Source organism: Saimiri boliviensis, chromosome 17 (genome assembly GCF_048565385.1).
Source record: "Saimiri boliviensis isolate mSaiBol1 chromosome 17, mSaiBol1.pri, whole genome shotgun sequence".
NCBI classification, from domain to species: domain Eukaryota; kingdom Metazoa; phylum Chordata; class Mammalia; order Primates; family Cebidae; genus Saimiri; species Saimiri boliviensis.
Window position 1 is genome coordinate 67,039,330 of NC_133465.1, and position 17,625 is coordinate 67,056,954.

Sequence of the window (17,625 nt, forward strand, 5' to 3'; positions counted from 1 at the left end):
TGCAGTGAGCTAAGATCGCACCACTGCATTCCAGCCTTGACGACAGAGCGAGACGCTCTCAAAAAACAAACAAACAAACAAAAAGACACAGCATTGTGAACATACTTAGTGCCACTGAGTTGGCCACTGAACTATGGCTAAAATGGTCAGCAGTTTGTTTTCTGTAGCTTTTCCACAGTACAGAACATAATTAGCTGGGAGGGAAGGCACAGGTATGTGTAAGGCTGCCCTAGGCTGGGTGGTCTCTTGAGCTGTCCCTCCATGGAGGAGGGTGGGGGTGTGGCAGGCAGTGATGTCGCCTCGTCCTGGGAGTCTGGGGAGGAGAGTGGATGACTCGGTGGAGCAGGGGTGAGGCTGCCCCAGGGCTGGGGCCAGCCCCCAAAGCAAACCTGACTCTGGGACATCAGGAGCTTGACAGTTTGCTCTGCAGTGTAGGGAAGGCGAAACTGTCCCTCCAGACCGTCTTCTCCCATCAGGATTCAGGGCAGCCAGGAGCAGTGGAAAGAGGCAGGCAGTGCTGTGTAGCCTTGGATAAGTTACTTAACCTCTTTGAGCTCAATCTTTCCACTTTTTTTTTCTTTTCTTTATTTTTTTGAGATGGAATCTTGCTCTTTTACCCACACTGGAGTGCAGTGGCACAATCTCACCTCACTGCAACCTCTGCCTCCCTGGTTCAAGTGATTCTCCCGCCACAGCCTCCCAGGTAGCTGGGACTGCAGGCACCCACCACCACGCCTGGCTAATTTTTATATTTTTAGTAGAGACGAGGATTCACCATGTTGGCTAGGCTGATCTCGAACTCCTGACCTCAAGTGATCTGTCCACCTCAGACTCCCAAAGTGCTGGGATTACAGGTGTGAGCCCTCACGCCTGGCCAAGCTTTCCACTTTTTTTTTTTTTTTTTTTAAATGCATTTCCTCCTTGTTCCATTCCTGACAAGAGTATAGTGAGAGTTACCTTGGATGTAAACATGGGATCTCTAACGTTTCTGTTTAGAGCCTTCTCCTATTAATAGTATTTGATAAAGTTTGGGTACATAAAAACTTAGGTGACAGGGCCCTGGGGGTGAGCGTGAGGTCCAAGCTCCAGGCAGAAGTCACTGGGCGAGGTGGGTGCAGTGTGGGCTGGGGGCAGGGTTGGGGGGAGGCCAGCCCTTGCAGCAGCATCTTGGGACAGCTGTGGACATGGGTCTGACCATCCTCATGGAGGTGCTGTGGGTGAGCCTGGGCCAGCAGAGCCCACCCCTGCACTCTGTGGCAATGTCCCAGGCCCCGCCTCTTCCACCAGCCAGGATACAAAACCCCGGGCAGCGCTGTGGCCTCCACATCTGCAGCTGGGGCTGGGCCACTGCGGGCAGAACAGATGGACTCCTTGCCTCTGCCTGGCTGGCCCCTGTGTGTGTTGAGGGCCCGGTGAATCTCCCCAGTCTCCCCATGGGCTGGGGGTGGTTGTGCTCATTATGAGATCAGCACGGAGAGGGCAGCCATCCCCGGCCCCCTTGGGGACTCACACGGCCCCACTTCGCTCAGTTCCAAGCCCGTCCACCTGCAACCAGCATGTCCTCGGTCAGCAGCAGCAAACCACAGTGTGATTATACAAAACCATTCAGCCCATAAGTGTCCATGGAGCGTCCCCTTCGTGTGGCGAGGGTTGGAGGTGTGGTGGGGATCCCGAGGTAGCTGCTGTCTCGCTGGAGCCCACGGTCTGTGGGGGGGACACGGGGTTAACTGCATATCACAGCACAAATGTGAGATTTCAGGGTTATCAAATTCAGTGAAGGTCTTGTGCTGGCCTGGCCACTTACAGTGGCATTTCAGGAAGACAATCACTCTGTGGACCTCAGTTTCTCCATTTGTAAAGAGCAGGTTGGACTAGAATTCTGTACCATCCAGTATAGTTAGCATTTATGAAATGTGCCTATTTAAATTTAAATAAATAAAAATTCTGTCCCTCGGTTGGACTAGCTCAGTGTCAGGTGCTCAGATGTCACTTGTGAGCATACTGTGGCAATTCCTTAAAAAACGAATACTAGAGGCCAGGCACGGTGGCTCATACCTGTAATTCCAGCACTTTGGGAGGCTGAGGCGGGTGGATCACCTGAGTTCAGGAGTTCGATGCCAGCCTGGCCAACATGGCAAGACCCCAGCCAGGCATGGTGGCACGTGCCTGTAGTCCCAGCTGCTTAGGAGGCTGAGGCAGGAGAATCACTTGAACCCTGGAGGCTGAGGATGCAGTGAGCCGAGATTGTGCCACCACACTCCAGCCTGGGCAACAGAGCGAGACTCCATCTTAAAAACAACAACAACAACAAAATAACCACTAATACTAGAGCTACCATGCGATCCCATAATTCCACTTCTGGTATAGATTCAGAAGAATGCATAGCGTCTTCAAGAGCCAGAGGTGTTTGCACACCCGCATTGATACCAGCTCTGTTCACAATAGCCAACAGGTAGAAACAACCCGAATGCCCACGGACAAATGAATGGAGAAATCAAAGGTGGAACATACAAGGAATTTGACTCAGCTGTATAGAAAAGGTTCTGATACCTGCCACAGCGTGGGTGAACCTTTAGGGTATTGCTCTAAGCGAAATAATCCAATCACAAAAGGATTGTACTGTAGGATTCCACTTATACAAGGTCCCCAGAGTAGTCAGATTAAAAGAAACAGCCGAATGGAGGTTGCCGGGGGCTGGGGCTGGGAGTTGTTTAATGGGGACAGTTTGAGTTTTGCAGGACGAAAACGTTCTGGAGATTGGTTGTACGACCATGTGAATGTGCTTGACACCACTGAACTGCACAGTGTAAAATAATGACAGTGGTACGTTTTATGACAAAAGGAAAAGTCACGTGGCCAGTGGCTGCCACATTGAGCAGTGCAGGCCTCGGACATTGTCGTGGTCATGGACACAGACAGTGGTGTGCTTTTTTTTTTTTTTTTTTTTTTTGAGACGGAGTCTTACTCTGTTGCCCAGGCTGGAGTGCAGTGACCTGATTGGCTCACTGCAAATCCATCTTCCAGGTTCAAGCGATTCTCCTGCCGCAGCCTCCTGAGTAGCTGGGATTACAGGCGAGCACACCATGCCCAGCTGATTTTTATTTGTTAGTAGAGACGGGGTTTTACCATGTTGGCCAGGGTGGTCCCAAACTCCTGACCACTTGATCCACCTGCCTCACCTCCCAAACTGCTGGGATTACAGGCGTGAGCCACCGCACCTGGCCACAGACAATGGTTTAGACTCCATCCTGGAGGAGTGGGTGGTCTTCACCATTCTTTCCAGCCACCTGAGCACCGTGGGATCCTGGGACCAGGCCCCGGTGGCTTTCTGTGGATATCAGAGTTTCAGTTCGTGAACGCGTCTCTGGGTGTGGGGTCCCACTTGGTCCTGAAGCAGACCCCAGAGCTCGCCTGGCCAGGTAGGAGAGCAGGACGGGCCCTGGCACTTCTCTCTCCATGCCTGCCTGCCTGCCAGCCAGCCAGTCCCTACAAGGCCGCCTCTTGAGGGAGGGGTTGCAGGAACGGGTTTCACCTGTGCAGAAGGCCAGCCACAGTCCTACATCAATGGCAAAGATGGGGCTTGGCTGTGTTTTTATTATTACTGCTCAAGCAGGGCCCCTGGCGGGCAGGATGTTTGGTTTGAGTTTCTGCAGTGAGTGCTGGTGCCTGTGGAGGGGCCCAGCTGCTGCCCAGGCCGGCCCCTCCCTCGCTCTGGGCGCCAGGGGCATTGGGGGTGAGGAAGGACAGTTCAGGGGGCAGCACTTCCCGCCAGGTCCTGCTGGGGAGGGTTGAGGGATACTGGGGGCAGGTGGGGCCGGTGGGGCTGGTCCCAGTCCCGGGCAAAATGGCTCTCAGACCCACAGACAGATGGAAGCAATTTTCGGTCACGTGGGTCGGGGCTGAACTGCTACCCCACAAGGCAAGGCCCCATGTCTGGCTCCAGGAAGCGGCCCCAAAGCCACATGGTCCAGGGCCAGATGCAGCGCTGTGTCTTTGTTTATTTAAAGATTCTGGAAGCCCAGGGGAGAGTGTTTCTGAAAGGGAAGCGGAGGCAGGAGCAAAGCCCCGAAGGTTAGCAGGCTGCATGGCCTGGGGTGGGGGAGACAGGGGCGCAGAGAGGGGAGCCCTGGCCCCAGGTCCGCCCGTGGATATTGCTCTCAGCAGTGGAGATGTGTGGACTCCCTTGGCCGTTCCTGGCCAGGAGTCTTACGGTTCCTTTGCTCCCCCAGTCCCGTAAGATAGGAATTCCTGTGCCCTGTGGAGGCTGAGGAGACAGGGAGGGGGCGCCTGTGAGGCTCAACCGGCCCCCCAGTTTCTGCCTTCCAGAGTCGTCGTCTCTCACCCCTGATGCCTCAGGCCTGGGGAGCAGAGGAGACCGTGGGTGCTTCCCTGCTTCTCCCTCTGACCCCCTCTGACAGCTTCAGTGAAATCGGGTGGGAGGGATGGCTTGAGCCATCTGGGGTCGCAGGGTGCAGCCGGGTGGGCTCGGTGGGCCCCTCCTGCAAGTGGAAGGGCAGTTGAACCAAAGCGTGCCCCAGCCCGTCCTGGCCTGGAAGCCTGCCTCCCACTTCCTGGGCGCCGTGAGCAGTGGGTGTGGGCCAGGCCTGTTTGGGAGGGCTGCTCACCTGCCTGTCACCGGGGATGTGTCCCCTGCAGCCTCCTGTGCTGTGGCCCTGGCTGCCACGCTGGCGCCACTCCCCTCCCCGAGGGCTGGCGGGAGGGGCCCTGCCTGGGAGCATGCTGTGTGGTCCCTGTCTTAGTGCAGGGTGCCTGGGGCTGGATCCTCCCTGGGAGACAGCATGGGGCAAAGTCTCCCCAAAGGCAGAGCAGGGCCTGGATGGGCTCAAGCGGGGAGGGGGGCCCAGAGCGGCAGCCACCTGGCCTGCATGGGAGCCAAGGGCCACCAAGGGCAGCTCCAGCCTGTGGGGACTCTCAGAGTTGTCTGCACTGCCGCACGCGTGCACCAGTGAGCGTGAGGAGTGTGGGGTGACCTGGGCCGTGTGTGCTCCAGCCAGCCCTGGTGGGAACCAGCGCCATCCTGGGCGCCCTAGAACCCCTCTGCGTGGGAGCACCCGGGTCTCCAGCAGGCATCTTCCGGGCGTCCATCCGTAGCCCCAGGCCTCTGACCCATGTGTGAAATCTTAACAGCAGCCAGGGGCAGGGCCGTGGAAAGGACCCACAGACAGAAGAGGCTTGAGTGATTTCGGGAAGTTCAGCCCCATGTACCCCACAGACCTGAGAGCAAAGCTTGGTCCTGGCCTGTGGGTGTACAGCCCTCGGGTGCTGGCCAGGCAGGCAAGACGGCCGCCTGGGTCAGTCCAGGGGGAGGCAGAGCTGGCACGGACGCCCCCTCCCATCCATGTACCCAGGGGCATCTCTGCAGCCAGGCACCCACCTTGTACCCAGTAATTCCCCTTCCCCCAGGAATACCGGCTCATTGTACGGGATTGAACACACGTTCCATGGGACGTGGTCTCACAAGACCGTCCCTCCTGTGTCTTGGGTCCCTGGTCGGCGTCTAAGGCCGAGTGGCCGCAGATGGTGCAGCTTATCTGAGTGGAGGTGAAGGAGAGGGCCGGGTCCACCTGGGTGGCCCGAGGCAGCGTGGAGGCCGGGGGAGGAGAGTACCCTCCACCTTGTCTGAGCAGCCCTCCAGGGTACAGAGACAGGGGTTCAGGGTTAGCCCTGCCTTGGAGCTGAGGGGCCCCCTGGGTTGGCACAGCTCCTAAAAGAGGAGATGAAGAAGCATGGCCTTGGGAGTCTGAGGATGGAGCTTTGCTGGGGAGGCAGAGTCGCTGCAGGCTGGTGACTTTTTAGAGAATACCGCGCCAGGGGCATCCACTCTGGGGAATTCTCAGGGGTCTCCTGGGCAAGTTGCTTAGCCTTTCTGAGCCTCAGTGCCTCAGTTTCCCTATCCAAGGATGGTTGTGACATCCACCCGGCAGGCGCCTGTGTGTGAGTCCCTGTCTCACTCTGACGCCTCTGCTGTTCCTTCCCCAGCCACTGAGGCAGCTCCCAGCTGCGTTGGCGACATGGCCGACACCCACAGAGATGCCGGGCTCAAGCAGGCGCCTGCACCACGGAACGAGAAGGCCCCAGTGGACTTTGGCTACGTGGGGATTGACTCCATCCTGGAACAGATGCGCCGGAAGGCCATGAAGCAGGGCTTCGAGTTCAACATCATGGTCGTCGGTGAGTTCTCGCCCCCGCCTGCCGCTCAGCCCCAAGGGTGGGTCCACAAGCCCTGGGGCTTGGTCTTCCCTTCTGCAAAATGGGGCCACAACCCTGGCCTCAAGGATGAATCGCCGGTGGTTGCATGTGTCTGCATGCACCTGGGAGGACCGGCAGCCTGCCGCGGCTCCTCAGAGGGACCTTGTCCGCACACCCAAGGCCCCTGAGATGACTCTGGGGAGCCCAGGCTGGCCCAGAGCAGGTCCTGGTGAGTGCTTGCTCCCTCTGAACAATGACTCGACTTGTGCAGAGGGCTTCTGCAGTGGCTGTCCCCTCACTGTTGCTCCAGCCTGACCCTCCGGGCACCCACCGCAGCCTGGCCGGAGGCTTCCCGGCAGCTCAGCTCCAGCGTCTGCCCTAGAATTAGGGCTCATGGCTTCACCATCCCCTGGTGGCCCCAGAGAGCTGGCTGTCACCAGAGGAGGTCGTCAATCGATCAGTGCGACACAGGCAGGGTCCGGGGCTGGGCTGGAATCTACAGCGGCTGCCCCTTGTTTGAGCCTTCCACGTCCCGGTCAAACCTCACGGTAACCCTGTGGAGGAGGAACGAGGCAGAAACGAAGCCCTTAGCTCACGGGGCGAGAACTGCAGCCACTGTTCTGACTCCCAGAACTGTGCTCTGCCCACTCTGCAGGGTCCGGGGAGGGATCTGCGGAAGCGCCCCCCCACAACTCAAATTCTAAACCAAGGCGGGCCTGGCGAGGCTTCTGCAAGGTGTCTGGGCAGCTTTCCGGCCAGGCCCATTTCTCCCACCTCTGCCAGCCATGCACGACCTTTCTTCCCAGCTCTGTGGGTGCAAACCCACACTTGCCAGCCTGGCACCTTCGTTTCTTCTTCTGTACTGATCTGGGCCCTGGCTCCTCTGGGGTCTTGGTATCCTCTCTGCTTCCTGTGACCTCATGGAAGCTGGCATCCTGCTTCGAGGGAGGGTGGAGGTGTGGGGTCCCCTCCTGCAGCTCCCACCCTGTTTTGCCTGTCGTGGGCACATGCTTGTAGCCTGCGGATTCAAGGCTGCCTCCTGGGAAGATGGCTGGAGTAAAAGAGATGGGAGAGGCCCAAAGGCGGTGGGAAGGGGCTGCCCTGCTCCCTGGCCAGGGACAGGGTGGGAAGGACCTGAGGATTTCTGGGTCCTGGCCATGGCACAGGCCTTCGTCCGGAGCTCTGGCCCCAGGGAGAGGGAGAGCAGCCCTGCAGCCCTCGCTGCCTCCTGCGGCCACCACTGTGACAGCCCTGTCCTCCGGGAAGGTGCCCAGGAGGCTGCCTCACCTGTCTGGGCCTCTTTGCCCTTTGAACCCTGAGAAGAGCAGTGGTCCTGGTTCCCCCAAGGTCACTGCCTCCCAGGGATGCTGAGTGAAGAACAAGACACGGGCAGCTCGCTCTGCTCTTCTCCCTCCTCCCGCCTCCTCACGGCAGCAATGCCCGCCTGTGGAGATGCAGCCAAGGTGGAGAGGTGCCTGTTGGGAGGTCCACAGACCCCGGGGAGAATCCCAGCTTTATCCTAACTCAGCGCGGGGTGGGGCTTGTGTGTCTTCCCCTGGGCTTCTCCTCTGTGAGCCTTGGCTTCCTCATCCATAAAATGGGATAATCCCGTAAAGTGAAATTGAGTGAGCAGGCCCCTGGCAGGGTCCCTGACAGGTTGTGGTTGTCCAAGAAGTTGTAGCAGTGGTGATGGTGGTGGTGATGAGGATGATGGGGATGGTAATGAGGGTGAGGATGATGGTCAGGGTGATGGGGTGATGGTGATAGTGGTGGGATGGTGGTGATGGGGGTGATGATGGTGATGGTCATAGTGGTGGGATGGTAGTGGTGATGTGGGTGATGATGGTGATGGTCATAGTGGTGGGATGGTAGTGGTGATGGGGGTGATGATACTGGTAGTAGTGATGGTGATCGTGGGATGATAGTGATGATGAGGGTGATCGGGATGACGGTGGTGATGGTCGTGGTGGTGGGATGATAGTGGTGATGGGGTGATGGCAGTGTTAAGGGGGTGATAATGGTAGTGATGGTGATGGTGGTGACAGTGATGATGAGGGTGATGGGGGTGATGGTGGTGGTGGTGATGATGATAGTGGTGATGGGGTGATGGCGGTGTTAAGGGGGTGATAATGGTAGTAGTGATGGTGATGGTGGTGACGGTGATGATGAGGGTGATGGGGGTAATGGTGATTGTGACAGTGATAGTGGTGGGATGGTATTGGTGATGGGGTGGTGGTGGTGATAGGGGTGATGGCGGTGTTAAGGGGGGTGATAATGGTAGTGGCGATGGTGATGGTGGTGATGAGGGTATGGGGATAATGGTGGTGCTGGTGATGGTGACAATAATAATAAAAGTAACACTGATAAAGGGATACACCTTAAAGTATCCCAGTGGCATCTCCTAGATCTAAGGTGTTGTGGCTGGAACATTGACGTAACTCCTGGCCTGAGCTTGGCCGGGACACAGACCTGGTGGAAAGAGAGAGATGAGTGAGGAATGTCTGTCCTCAGGCTACTAAACAGTTCAGCCGGGGATTCCCGGCACCAGCCTCTGTCCTCCTGGGAGCCCACACGTTTCCCTGAAAGGTGTTCAAAGTCAGAACATCAGTGTCATTTAGGGTGTTTTTTGTTTTCTGTTGTGTTTTGTTTTTTTGAGACAGGGTCTCACTGTTGCCCAGGCTGGAGTGCAGTGGCATGATCTTGGCTCACTGCAACCTCCACCTCCCAGGTTCAAGTGATTCTCATGCCTCAGGTACGGTATGTGCCACCATGCCTGGCTAATTTTTGTATTTTTTGGTAGAGATGGGGTTTCACCATGTTGGCCATGCTGGTCTCAAACTCCTGACCTCAAGTGATCCACTCTCCTTGACCTCCCAAAGTGCTGGGATCATAGGTGTGAGTGGTGCCCAGCCAGTTTTTTTTTAAGAGAATGGGTCTCACTGTGTCACTCTGGAGTGGCAATGATCCTAGCTCACTGCAGCCCTGCACTCCTGGGCTCAAGCAGTTCTCCCACTTCAGCCTCCTGTGTAGCCGGAACTATAGCTGCTCACCACTACACCCAGCTAATTTTTACATTTTTATGTAGAGATGGGGTCTCGCTATGTTGTCCAGGCTAGTCTGGAACTCCTGGGCTCAAGCAGTCCTCCTGCCTTGGCCTCCCGGAGTGCTGGGACTACAGGCATGAGCCACCGCACCTGGCCTGGGGTGTTTTTGTTGTGTGCTTGCTAGCATCGCCAAAGGCAGCTCTGTGCAGGGTAAAGCAATGGGGCTCTGAGTCTGGAGGGGTGTGCGTGTTATGTGCGAGTTGTTTGTGTGTGCTGTGAGAGTTGTGTGAGAGGTATGTTTGCAGTGAGTTGTGTGTGTTGTGAGAGTTGTGTGAGAGGTATGTTTGCGGTGAGTTGTGTGTGTTGTGTTGCATATGAATGCCACCTCGTTTGTCTTGGTCACTTGTGGACTGGCTGTCCGCACACATGGGTGCCGTCCCTTGAGCAGCACTGCCCTGCAGGCCAGCACTCCCTCACACATGGTCCCCACAGACCCCACATGACATGCACGAGCCTGCCTGATGCTCACACCAGCTCCCTGGGGGAAAGGATTGTTTACCCCATTTTGCAGATCAGGAAGCTGAGGCGTGGTGAGGTCAGCTGACTCGCCCAGGCCCCCGGCAGATCAGGGAGGATAAGTTTGAACACCTGAGGCTGCCCTGGGCTATGGTTCACCACCCTGGTGAACTGCAGAAATCCCAGCCACCTGGTGCACCCGGGTAGCCCTGGGTTCCTCCACAAGCCAGCATCTGTCCCGCCTGAAATCTGAGCCTCCAGGGGACCTCCTGCCCCCAAGGCACAAGGGGCACAAGAGATGCCAATTCTGCCAGGCCGGCTCACCTGCCAGGGTTATGCTGGCACCAGAGCCCGGCTGTGTGGATTTAACAGTCACTGGACACCCGGCTCGAGGGTGATGTCCCTGGGCGCTGCCTGGCAGAGGAGCATGGCTGAATCTCAGGCTGGGGAGCCTCGTACCTGAGTGGGAGGGGTTCCACGTGCAGACCCTGCTGGACCTCTCCAGAGAGGCCCTTTACCAGCCTCCCATTCTCTCCCCAGGGCAGAGTGGCTTGGGTAAATCCACCTTAATCAACACCCTCTTCAAATCCAAAATCAGCCGGAAGTCGGTGCAGCCCACCTCGGAGGAGCGCATCCCCAAGACCATCGAGATCAAATCCATCACACACGGTCAGTGGCTGGGGGCGGGCTGGGGTGCGGGACCCCTCTGCCTTCCTGGAGCACAGGGGTAGGGGGTCAAGTCCGTCACACACGGTCAGTCACCAGGGGCAGGCTGGGGTGCAGGGTGGTGTGGGATGTCCCTGCCTTCCTGGAACACAGCATAGGGGGTCAAGTCGGTCACCCACAGTCAGTGGCGGGGGGCAGGCTGGGGGTGCAGGATCCCCCTGCCTTCCTGAAGCATGGGTGTTGGGCGAGGGTGCCCAAGTCAGGCAGTCCCAGGTCCCCAAGGCAGGGACTCGCTGTGCCCGCCATCCCCAGCATGTTGGTTCTGGGGCTCTGGCTGTGAGGGGTCAATGTCCCCCACCCCTGTGGGTCCCATCACACTGAGCACCCCGCAGGCAAATGAGTTTTCCACCAAAAGTCACAGGCAACTGGCAGCCAGGGAACTGTCACTGGCCTGTGCCCGAGTTGGCTGAGGAAGGCCATTAATTTCCCGGTGCCTCCTTGGTTGTCCTTGCCACCCACCCGGGGTCAGTCAGGCGTGGGGTGTCTGTGAGGGTTCTCCGTCTCCCCTCTGACTCTGCGTGCGTGGCTCTGTGCAGATATTGAGGAGAAGGGTGTCCGGATGAAGCTGACGGTGATCGACACACCAGGGTTTGGGGACCACATCAACAACGAGAACTGGTGAGGCCCCTCCGGGGAAAGAGCACTAGCAGGAGCTTCAGGGCTCCCTGGACCCCACCCAGTCAGCCCTGGGGGGCGTGCGGGGCCCACCTCCTGGGGCCTGATACGCTGCTAAAGTCGCACATCTCAGGGGCTCGAAAATTCTGGACCAAAGCAGAATTACCTGGGGAATCTTGCTGTCTCCAGCTCACCTCCTGAGACCAGCCCGGGGAGGCTGGTTTGGGAGCCCGAGGATGAGGCTGTGGTGTCTCTGCTCAACAAGCCGGACCTCCCAGGGCATACACTGGAAAGTGGGGCGTTGGGCTGTGCGAGCTGGGAATGCGTGACCTGCCTGGGGAGGGCGTCCCGCGTGCTCGCTGACTTGTCGCCCGTCCCCATGCAGCTGGCAGCCCATCATGAAGTTCATCAACGACCAGTATGAGAAGTACCTGCAGGAGGAGGTCAACATCAACCGCAAGAAGCGCATCCCGGACACCCGCGTCCACTGCTGCCTCTACTTCATCCCTGCCACCGGCCACTCGTACGTCCCTGCGCTGTCGGCATCCTCGTGCTGAGCGCCCTGGGTTCCCTGTGTCCCCTGGGACTGGCAGACGGTGCTGTCTGCCCTGCTGCTGGGCCCAGAGGGCAAGCTGGGGTGTGCCGGGTCTGCACCTCCAAAGCCTCACTCCCACCCCTGCGCCGTGTCCTGCCCAGCCCCCCTCCCGCAGCTGCGTGTGGGGAGCTGAGGGTCCGGCTGGGCTGTTCTGGACCCTGGTGGTCTGTGTCCTGCCTTCTCAGGCCAGGCTCTGGCAGGTAGAGTGGGAGCCCCCAGCCAACACCCTTGGCACTGACCCGACCTCGTCCCGGCCCTGCCTCACGGGACCTCTCAGAGGGTTTGGCATGTTCTTAGACGGGAAGCACAGAGATCAGTGTTGGCCCCTTCCAGGGCTGGACAGGGGCTGCTGTTGGTGCAGGTGGCCTTGGTGAGAGCCCTTTCCTCCCGCCGGCTCTGTCTGCACCTGACGTCACCCCAGAGGTCTGTGAGGCCAGGAGGCTTCGTGTGCCCTGGCGGGCGGACTCTTCATGGCCTCACAGACCCTGTCCTTGGCTCTCTGTGCACCCACTGCCAAACACCTGCGGCCCACCCTGAGTCAGGGCTGGGGGCAGGTGGACCCGGGGCCAGCAGGAGCAGCTGGTGGAGGCAGCCGTGGGTGGCTTGCCGGCATGGGTGGGTGGAGAGGGTCCTTCACACCTGCTGGCGCTGCAGCCTGGGTCTGGCTGGCCCAGACGTGCATCCCTGGGCAGAGGATGCCAGGGCTTTGGGGAAACCCATACTCTGTGGCACCAGATGCAGGAAGGAGCCCGGCTGGTGGGCAGCAAGCCTCAGCCCGAGTGTCTGTGGCAAAACCCAAGCCCGAGTTTTTGAGCCCACCCTCTGGCATCATCCCCTGTGGGCCAGCAGGAGTCCATTCAGGGGCAGGGGCCAGCTCGCTGCCCACAGGCCTCTCCCGAACTGAGTATCTGCCCTCCGGGGCAGCACGGCTCATTTGGGGTCCTGTGGCAGCTTTTCCAGCTGCTCCAAGCTTCACCTCAGCTGAAGCCGATGGCAGGAGGCAGAAGCCCCTCCTGATGCCAGCTGGGCAAGCCGAGGGTGGGCAGGCGGGCAGTCTCAGGCACTCCTCCCACTCCCCAGCTCTGACCCTTTGGCTGGGACCCCAGCTGGGCACTTGCCTGGTCCCGCCTGAGGCGCGCAGTCCCATGGGGCAGGGCCGGCCCTGGGCCATCTCTGCTTTATCTTCTGTCTGGAGCTGGATTCTCCCCAGCCATGTCTGAGACTGACGCTTTCTCACTGTGGGAAAAGCTCTGCTCCAGAACTGGAGAAGATGGTGCCCAGTTGAAGGGCCCTGCCAGCCCGTGCCACCTACACCTTTCTCCGCATCAGACCCCAGGTTCCCTGGGGCCAAGCAGGCAAAGGGAGTTGCCTGCCTGGTGCAGGGGTGCCGCCCGCTGGTGCAGGGGTGCCGCCCGCTGGTGCTAGTGTCTGTTTCTCTCAGCCTCTCCCCTCCCAGCCAAAGCCTCACAGCAGGACGGCCACTGAGCCAATGGCAGCCCCTCTGTGTGGACACATGGGGGTGTGGTTGGGACCCCGGAACTCACGGACGAGGGTGCTTGGAGCTGGTCCTGGCCCACCTGCCCTGGGCAGTGGTGTCACCTGTGTCTGGGACACGCCCTTGTCCTTCGTCTGCCCACACAGTGTGCCCAGCTTGGCCCAGGGCCTCATTCTTGCCAGCAGGGACCCCCATGAGCCCCGAGCCAGCACCTGAGTGCCTCGATGCCGCTGGGAGGTGGGCGCCCCCTCTCTTCCGCACGCTGGGTCACACGCACATCCTTCTGCTTCAGCCTCAGGCCCCTGGACATCGAGTTTATGAAACGCCTGAGCAAGGTGGTCAACATCGTCCCGGTCATCGCCAAGGCCGACACACTCACCCTGGAGGAGCGGGTCCACTTCAAACAGCGGGTAGGGCTCCGTCTCCACCTACCCCAGCCTTTCGGGGCAGCCTGGACAAGCTGCGGGCCTGGCAGCGGCCGCCCAGTCTAGGGGACTCACGTGGTCGGCAGGGACCGCACCACTGGTCACTCTTCCCAGCGGGTGGTTGGGCTGGTGGTCCCTGGCCTGGGTGGCCTCTCTAACTCCCCCATGTCTCAAAAGCAGATTCATGGGAGGGCCCGTTCTCCAGCAGTCTCTGAGGCGGGTTTTGGAGAAGGCCTGGGTCAGGCAGACGGTGTATCTCTCTTCCGGGAAGTGAGGCTGTGAGATGTGGCCCGCCTTGTTTTTTGCCTTTTTGGCTTTTGTTCGTTTGTTGTTGCTGTTGTTTTTGAGAAAGGGTCTTGCTCGGTTGTCCAGGTTGCGGTGCAGTGGCACAATCATGGCTCAGGCAGCCTCCACCTCCCAGGCTCAGTCCCCTGGGTAGCTGGGATTACAGGTGCACGCCACCACGCCTGGCTAATTTTTGTATTTGTAGTAGAGACGAGATTTTGCCCTGTTGCCCAGTCCGGGCTCTAACCTTTGGGCTCAAGAGATCCTCCTGCCTCAGCTTCCCAAAATGGCTGGGATTATAGGCATGAACCACCTTGCCCAGACTTGCCTGGTTTTTATGAGATGGAAGAGAAGTTGAGCTGGGTGTGGTGGCTCACGCCTATAATCCCAGCACTTTGGGAGGCCAAGGCAGGCAGATCATTTGAAGTCAGGAGTTCAAGACCAACCTGGCCAACATGGTGAAACCCCGTCTCTACTAAAAATACAAAAATATTGGCTGGGCATGGTGGCACACCCCTGTAATCCTAGCTACTTGGAAGGCTGAGGTAGGAGAATCACTTGAACCCAGGAGGCAGAGGTTGCAGTGAGCTGAGATCACACCACTACACTCCAGTCTGGGCGACAGAGTAAGACTCTGTCTTAAAAAAAAAAAAAAAAAAAAAAAAAAAAAAAAGAAGGAAGTTGCAAGACGGATGGTCTCTGCTGCTTTCTTTTCCGTCAGGGTCCAAGGCTCCTGCTGTGGGGTGGGGAGGGGCATCCAAGCAAGAGGGCGTGCCCTGGACCTCTTCCTCCTGACAGCGCGTGCAGCACATTGGAGCCACCTGGGGAACCTTTAAAAATGAAAGCAAGGTGCCTGGGCTCTGGCCGGGCATCTGCTCAGTGGGTGTGGGTGGGGCCTCCAATCTCCAGCCTGGGGCCAGACACCAGGGACTTTGTCAGCATGCACCGGAGAGGACAGGGCACACGAAGTGGCTGTGGCTGCCGGAAGCTGCATGTGGGCTTTGGTCTGTGCCTGGGCAGGCAGGCGGCTGTTCACCAGGATGTTTCCACTGCACATACCCGTGTCGGGCTGCTGGCCGGCAGCTGAGAGGCTACTGCAGGCAGGGGCTGGCTGGGCTGTAGGAGGGGCCCCTGCTGGAATTGGGGGCTGGGATGAGGGTTTTTTAGGAAGGGTTTCAGGAGGGGAGGTCTCAGCAACCCTGAGCACTCTCTTGGTGTGATGAGCACGGGAAGAGGGGCAGGAGGTACTCAGGACGATGACCCAAAGCCCCAGGGCAGCAGGCGCACCTGCAGTTGCCCCTCCAACCCCCAAGGAGGCACAAGAATTGGAGGTGACTGGGGTCACAGCCCCCCAGAGTCTGCCCTTGACCCCGAGCCCAGGGCAGCTCACGGTGTGGAGGTCATGCGGTGGCAAATGCCGGTGGGTGGGCGGAGCTTGCCACAGGGATGTGCCCATCTCTCTCCCTCCTCTCAGATCACTGCAGACCTGCTGTCCAACGGCATCGACGTGTACCCCCAGAAGGAGTTTGATGAGGACTCGGAGGACCGGCTGGTGAACGAGAAGTTCCGAGTGAGTGGATCCACCAGGAGGTCGTTCCCGGGAGACTCCCAGTTCTGCGGAAAGGGGTGGTGGGTGGGGGTTCGGGGGACCTTCAGCCATGAGATAAATCCTCGAGCCAGAGGACATGAGCTCAGGTGTCCACACCCGCTGCTCTCAGGCTGAGGCTCTCATGTCTGGGGGACCCTAGTCTCAGGGCAGCTCCTCCCAGGGGCCCAGGGGAGGTAATGGCCTTCCCGCACGTATGTCACCAGCAGCGTCCACCTGTTCCCTAGGAGATGATTCCGTTCGCTGTGGTGGGCAGTGACCACGAGTACCAGGTCAACGGCAAGAGGATCCTTGGGAGGAAGACCAAGTGGGGCACCATCGAAGGTACTGGGCGCCGGGGCCCCAGACGGATGGGAAGACCGTCTCTTCTCCTGGCCCCGAGCCCATGGGCCGCGCCTGAGCCACTACATTGCCCCACCCAGAGGGGGGTCTCCTTGTCCCCACCCAACCACAGGACCGGGAGCCAGCGAGTGGGTTGTGCAGATGCCTCCACTCCGGATCTCCCCTGCGGCAGGGAAAGATTCCGGGAGATGGGAGCTAGGATGGGGGCCCCCACGTTCTAGGTCCTGGTGCAGGCTCTTTCACAGGCACCCGTGTGGCCCCAGACAAATCACCAACCTTTCTGGGCCTGGAAAAGGTGTGGGCTATGGCTCTGTGAGCCAGATGGACCCTCGGACCTTCGCCCTGCTGAAGTTCCCAGAATGTGGCTGTTGTAACTAATTCTCATACAAACTAGAGGGATTAAGACAACACAAATGTATTCTCATGGTTCTAGGGGCCAGAAGGCCTGAGGACCAACCTCCTCCGTGGCTTCCTCCTTCTGGGGGCACCACGCAGTCCTCATTGCCTTATGTAGGCGTCACACGCTCTCATCTCTGTCCCGCTGTCACAGGGCCTTTTTCTCTGTGTCTCTGTCCCCTCCCTCCCTCCGTCCTTTTGTGTTTTTTGAGATGGGGTCTTGCTGTGTCACCCAGACCTGGCCTGCCGTGGCGTGATCTCGGCTCACTGCAAACTCCACCTCCCGCTTCAAGTGATTCTCCTCCCTCAGCCTCCCGAGTAGCTGGGGTTACAGGCATGCACCACCACACCTGACTAGTGTTTGTCTTTTTAGTAGAGACGGGGTTTTGCCACCTTGGTCAGCCTGGTCTCAAACTCCTGACCTCAGGTCATGCTCCCGCCTCGGCCTCCCAAAGTGCTGGGATTACAGGCGTGAGCCACCGCGCCCGGCCTCTTTCCTCCGGGTTCCAAGGACGCCTGTCTTTGGGCTCAGGACCTCCCCTAAGTGGATGATCTCATCTGGAGCCCCTTCCTGAATCTTTAAAGAAAGACTGTTTCCAAGTAAGGTCACAGTCATGGGTACCAAAGCCTGGACCTTGACCGTCTCTTTGAATGGATGGGAGCCCCCGGGAGGCCACAGTGCAACCCATTCCTGGCAGTGGCACCCCAGGAGGGATGGGCCTGAACGTTCCCTTCCTCTTCCTCTCTCTGTCTCTTCCTTTCTCATTAGAATGGAAGAGGGGAAGGTGCAGAGGGAAACAGAGCCGGAAAGGCCACTTTGTTCTGGGAAAGCATGTGGCTGAAAGGCCCAGTAGAGCAGGAAGCAGAAGTCTCTTAGTGTTCCAGGAACTCAGTTTTCATTATCCACAAAGTGGGTGCAGTGTGCCAAGATTGTAGTGAGTTGAGAGACCGTCCCAAAGGCCATTAGAGCTTTTCGGGAAGCTGTTGCTCTAAGACGATGGTCATAATGACAGCTACCAGGAGGCGTCGAATGCTCCTGCGCCACTCACTTGACATGGGTCATCTCATTTCTGCCTGGAGCTCCCCGCACCAACCCTCCTTGCAGAGGGGAGGTGCAAGAGGAGCAGTGAGCAGAAAACTTTCCAAGGGACCTAGAACGGGAGGCAGCTCTAAATGCACAGTTGCAGCCCTGCACCAGACTCCCTCGAGATGGGAGTTCCTGCCTGGAGGCGGGTGTGGAGAGGCACAGGGGCCATTCCCCGTCTGCCCTCCTCCCCTGCCGCCACCCCTGCCAGGCCCACCCCGTGGGAGCTGCCCAGCTGGGTGCAGCTTGGGTGTTTACCAGTATCCACCTGTGGTGTCAGGCTGGC

The 17,625-nt window shown here is 58.8% G+C and overlaps 1 protein-coding gene across 6 annotated transcripts in view; it reads left to right on the top strand.

Moving 5' to 3' along the window:
* Window positions 1-17,625, top strand: part of SEPTIN9 (septin 9) — a 208,997-nt gene that overhangs the window by 187,718 nt on the left and 3,654 nt on the right. For all 6 annotated transcript variants that reach the window (XM_010342366.3, XM_010342367.3, XM_003931687.4 and 3 more), the window contains 7 exons: window positions 6,001-6,192; window positions 10,311-10,439; window positions 11,033-11,114; window positions 11,497-11,634; window positions 13,494-13,611; window positions 15,386-15,481; window positions 15,745-15,841. In XM_010342366.3, the coding sequence (XP_010340668.1) occupies window positions 6,001-6,192; window positions 10,311-10,439; window positions 11,033-11,114; window positions 11,497-11,634; window positions 13,494-13,611; window positions 15,386-15,481; window positions 15,745-15,841 (852 nt within the window). The remainder of the gene's footprint in view (window positions 1-6,000; window positions 6,193-10,310; window positions 10,440-11,032; window positions 11,115-11,496; window positions 11,635-13,493; window positions 13,612-15,385; window positions 15,482-15,744; window positions 15,842-17,625) is intronic.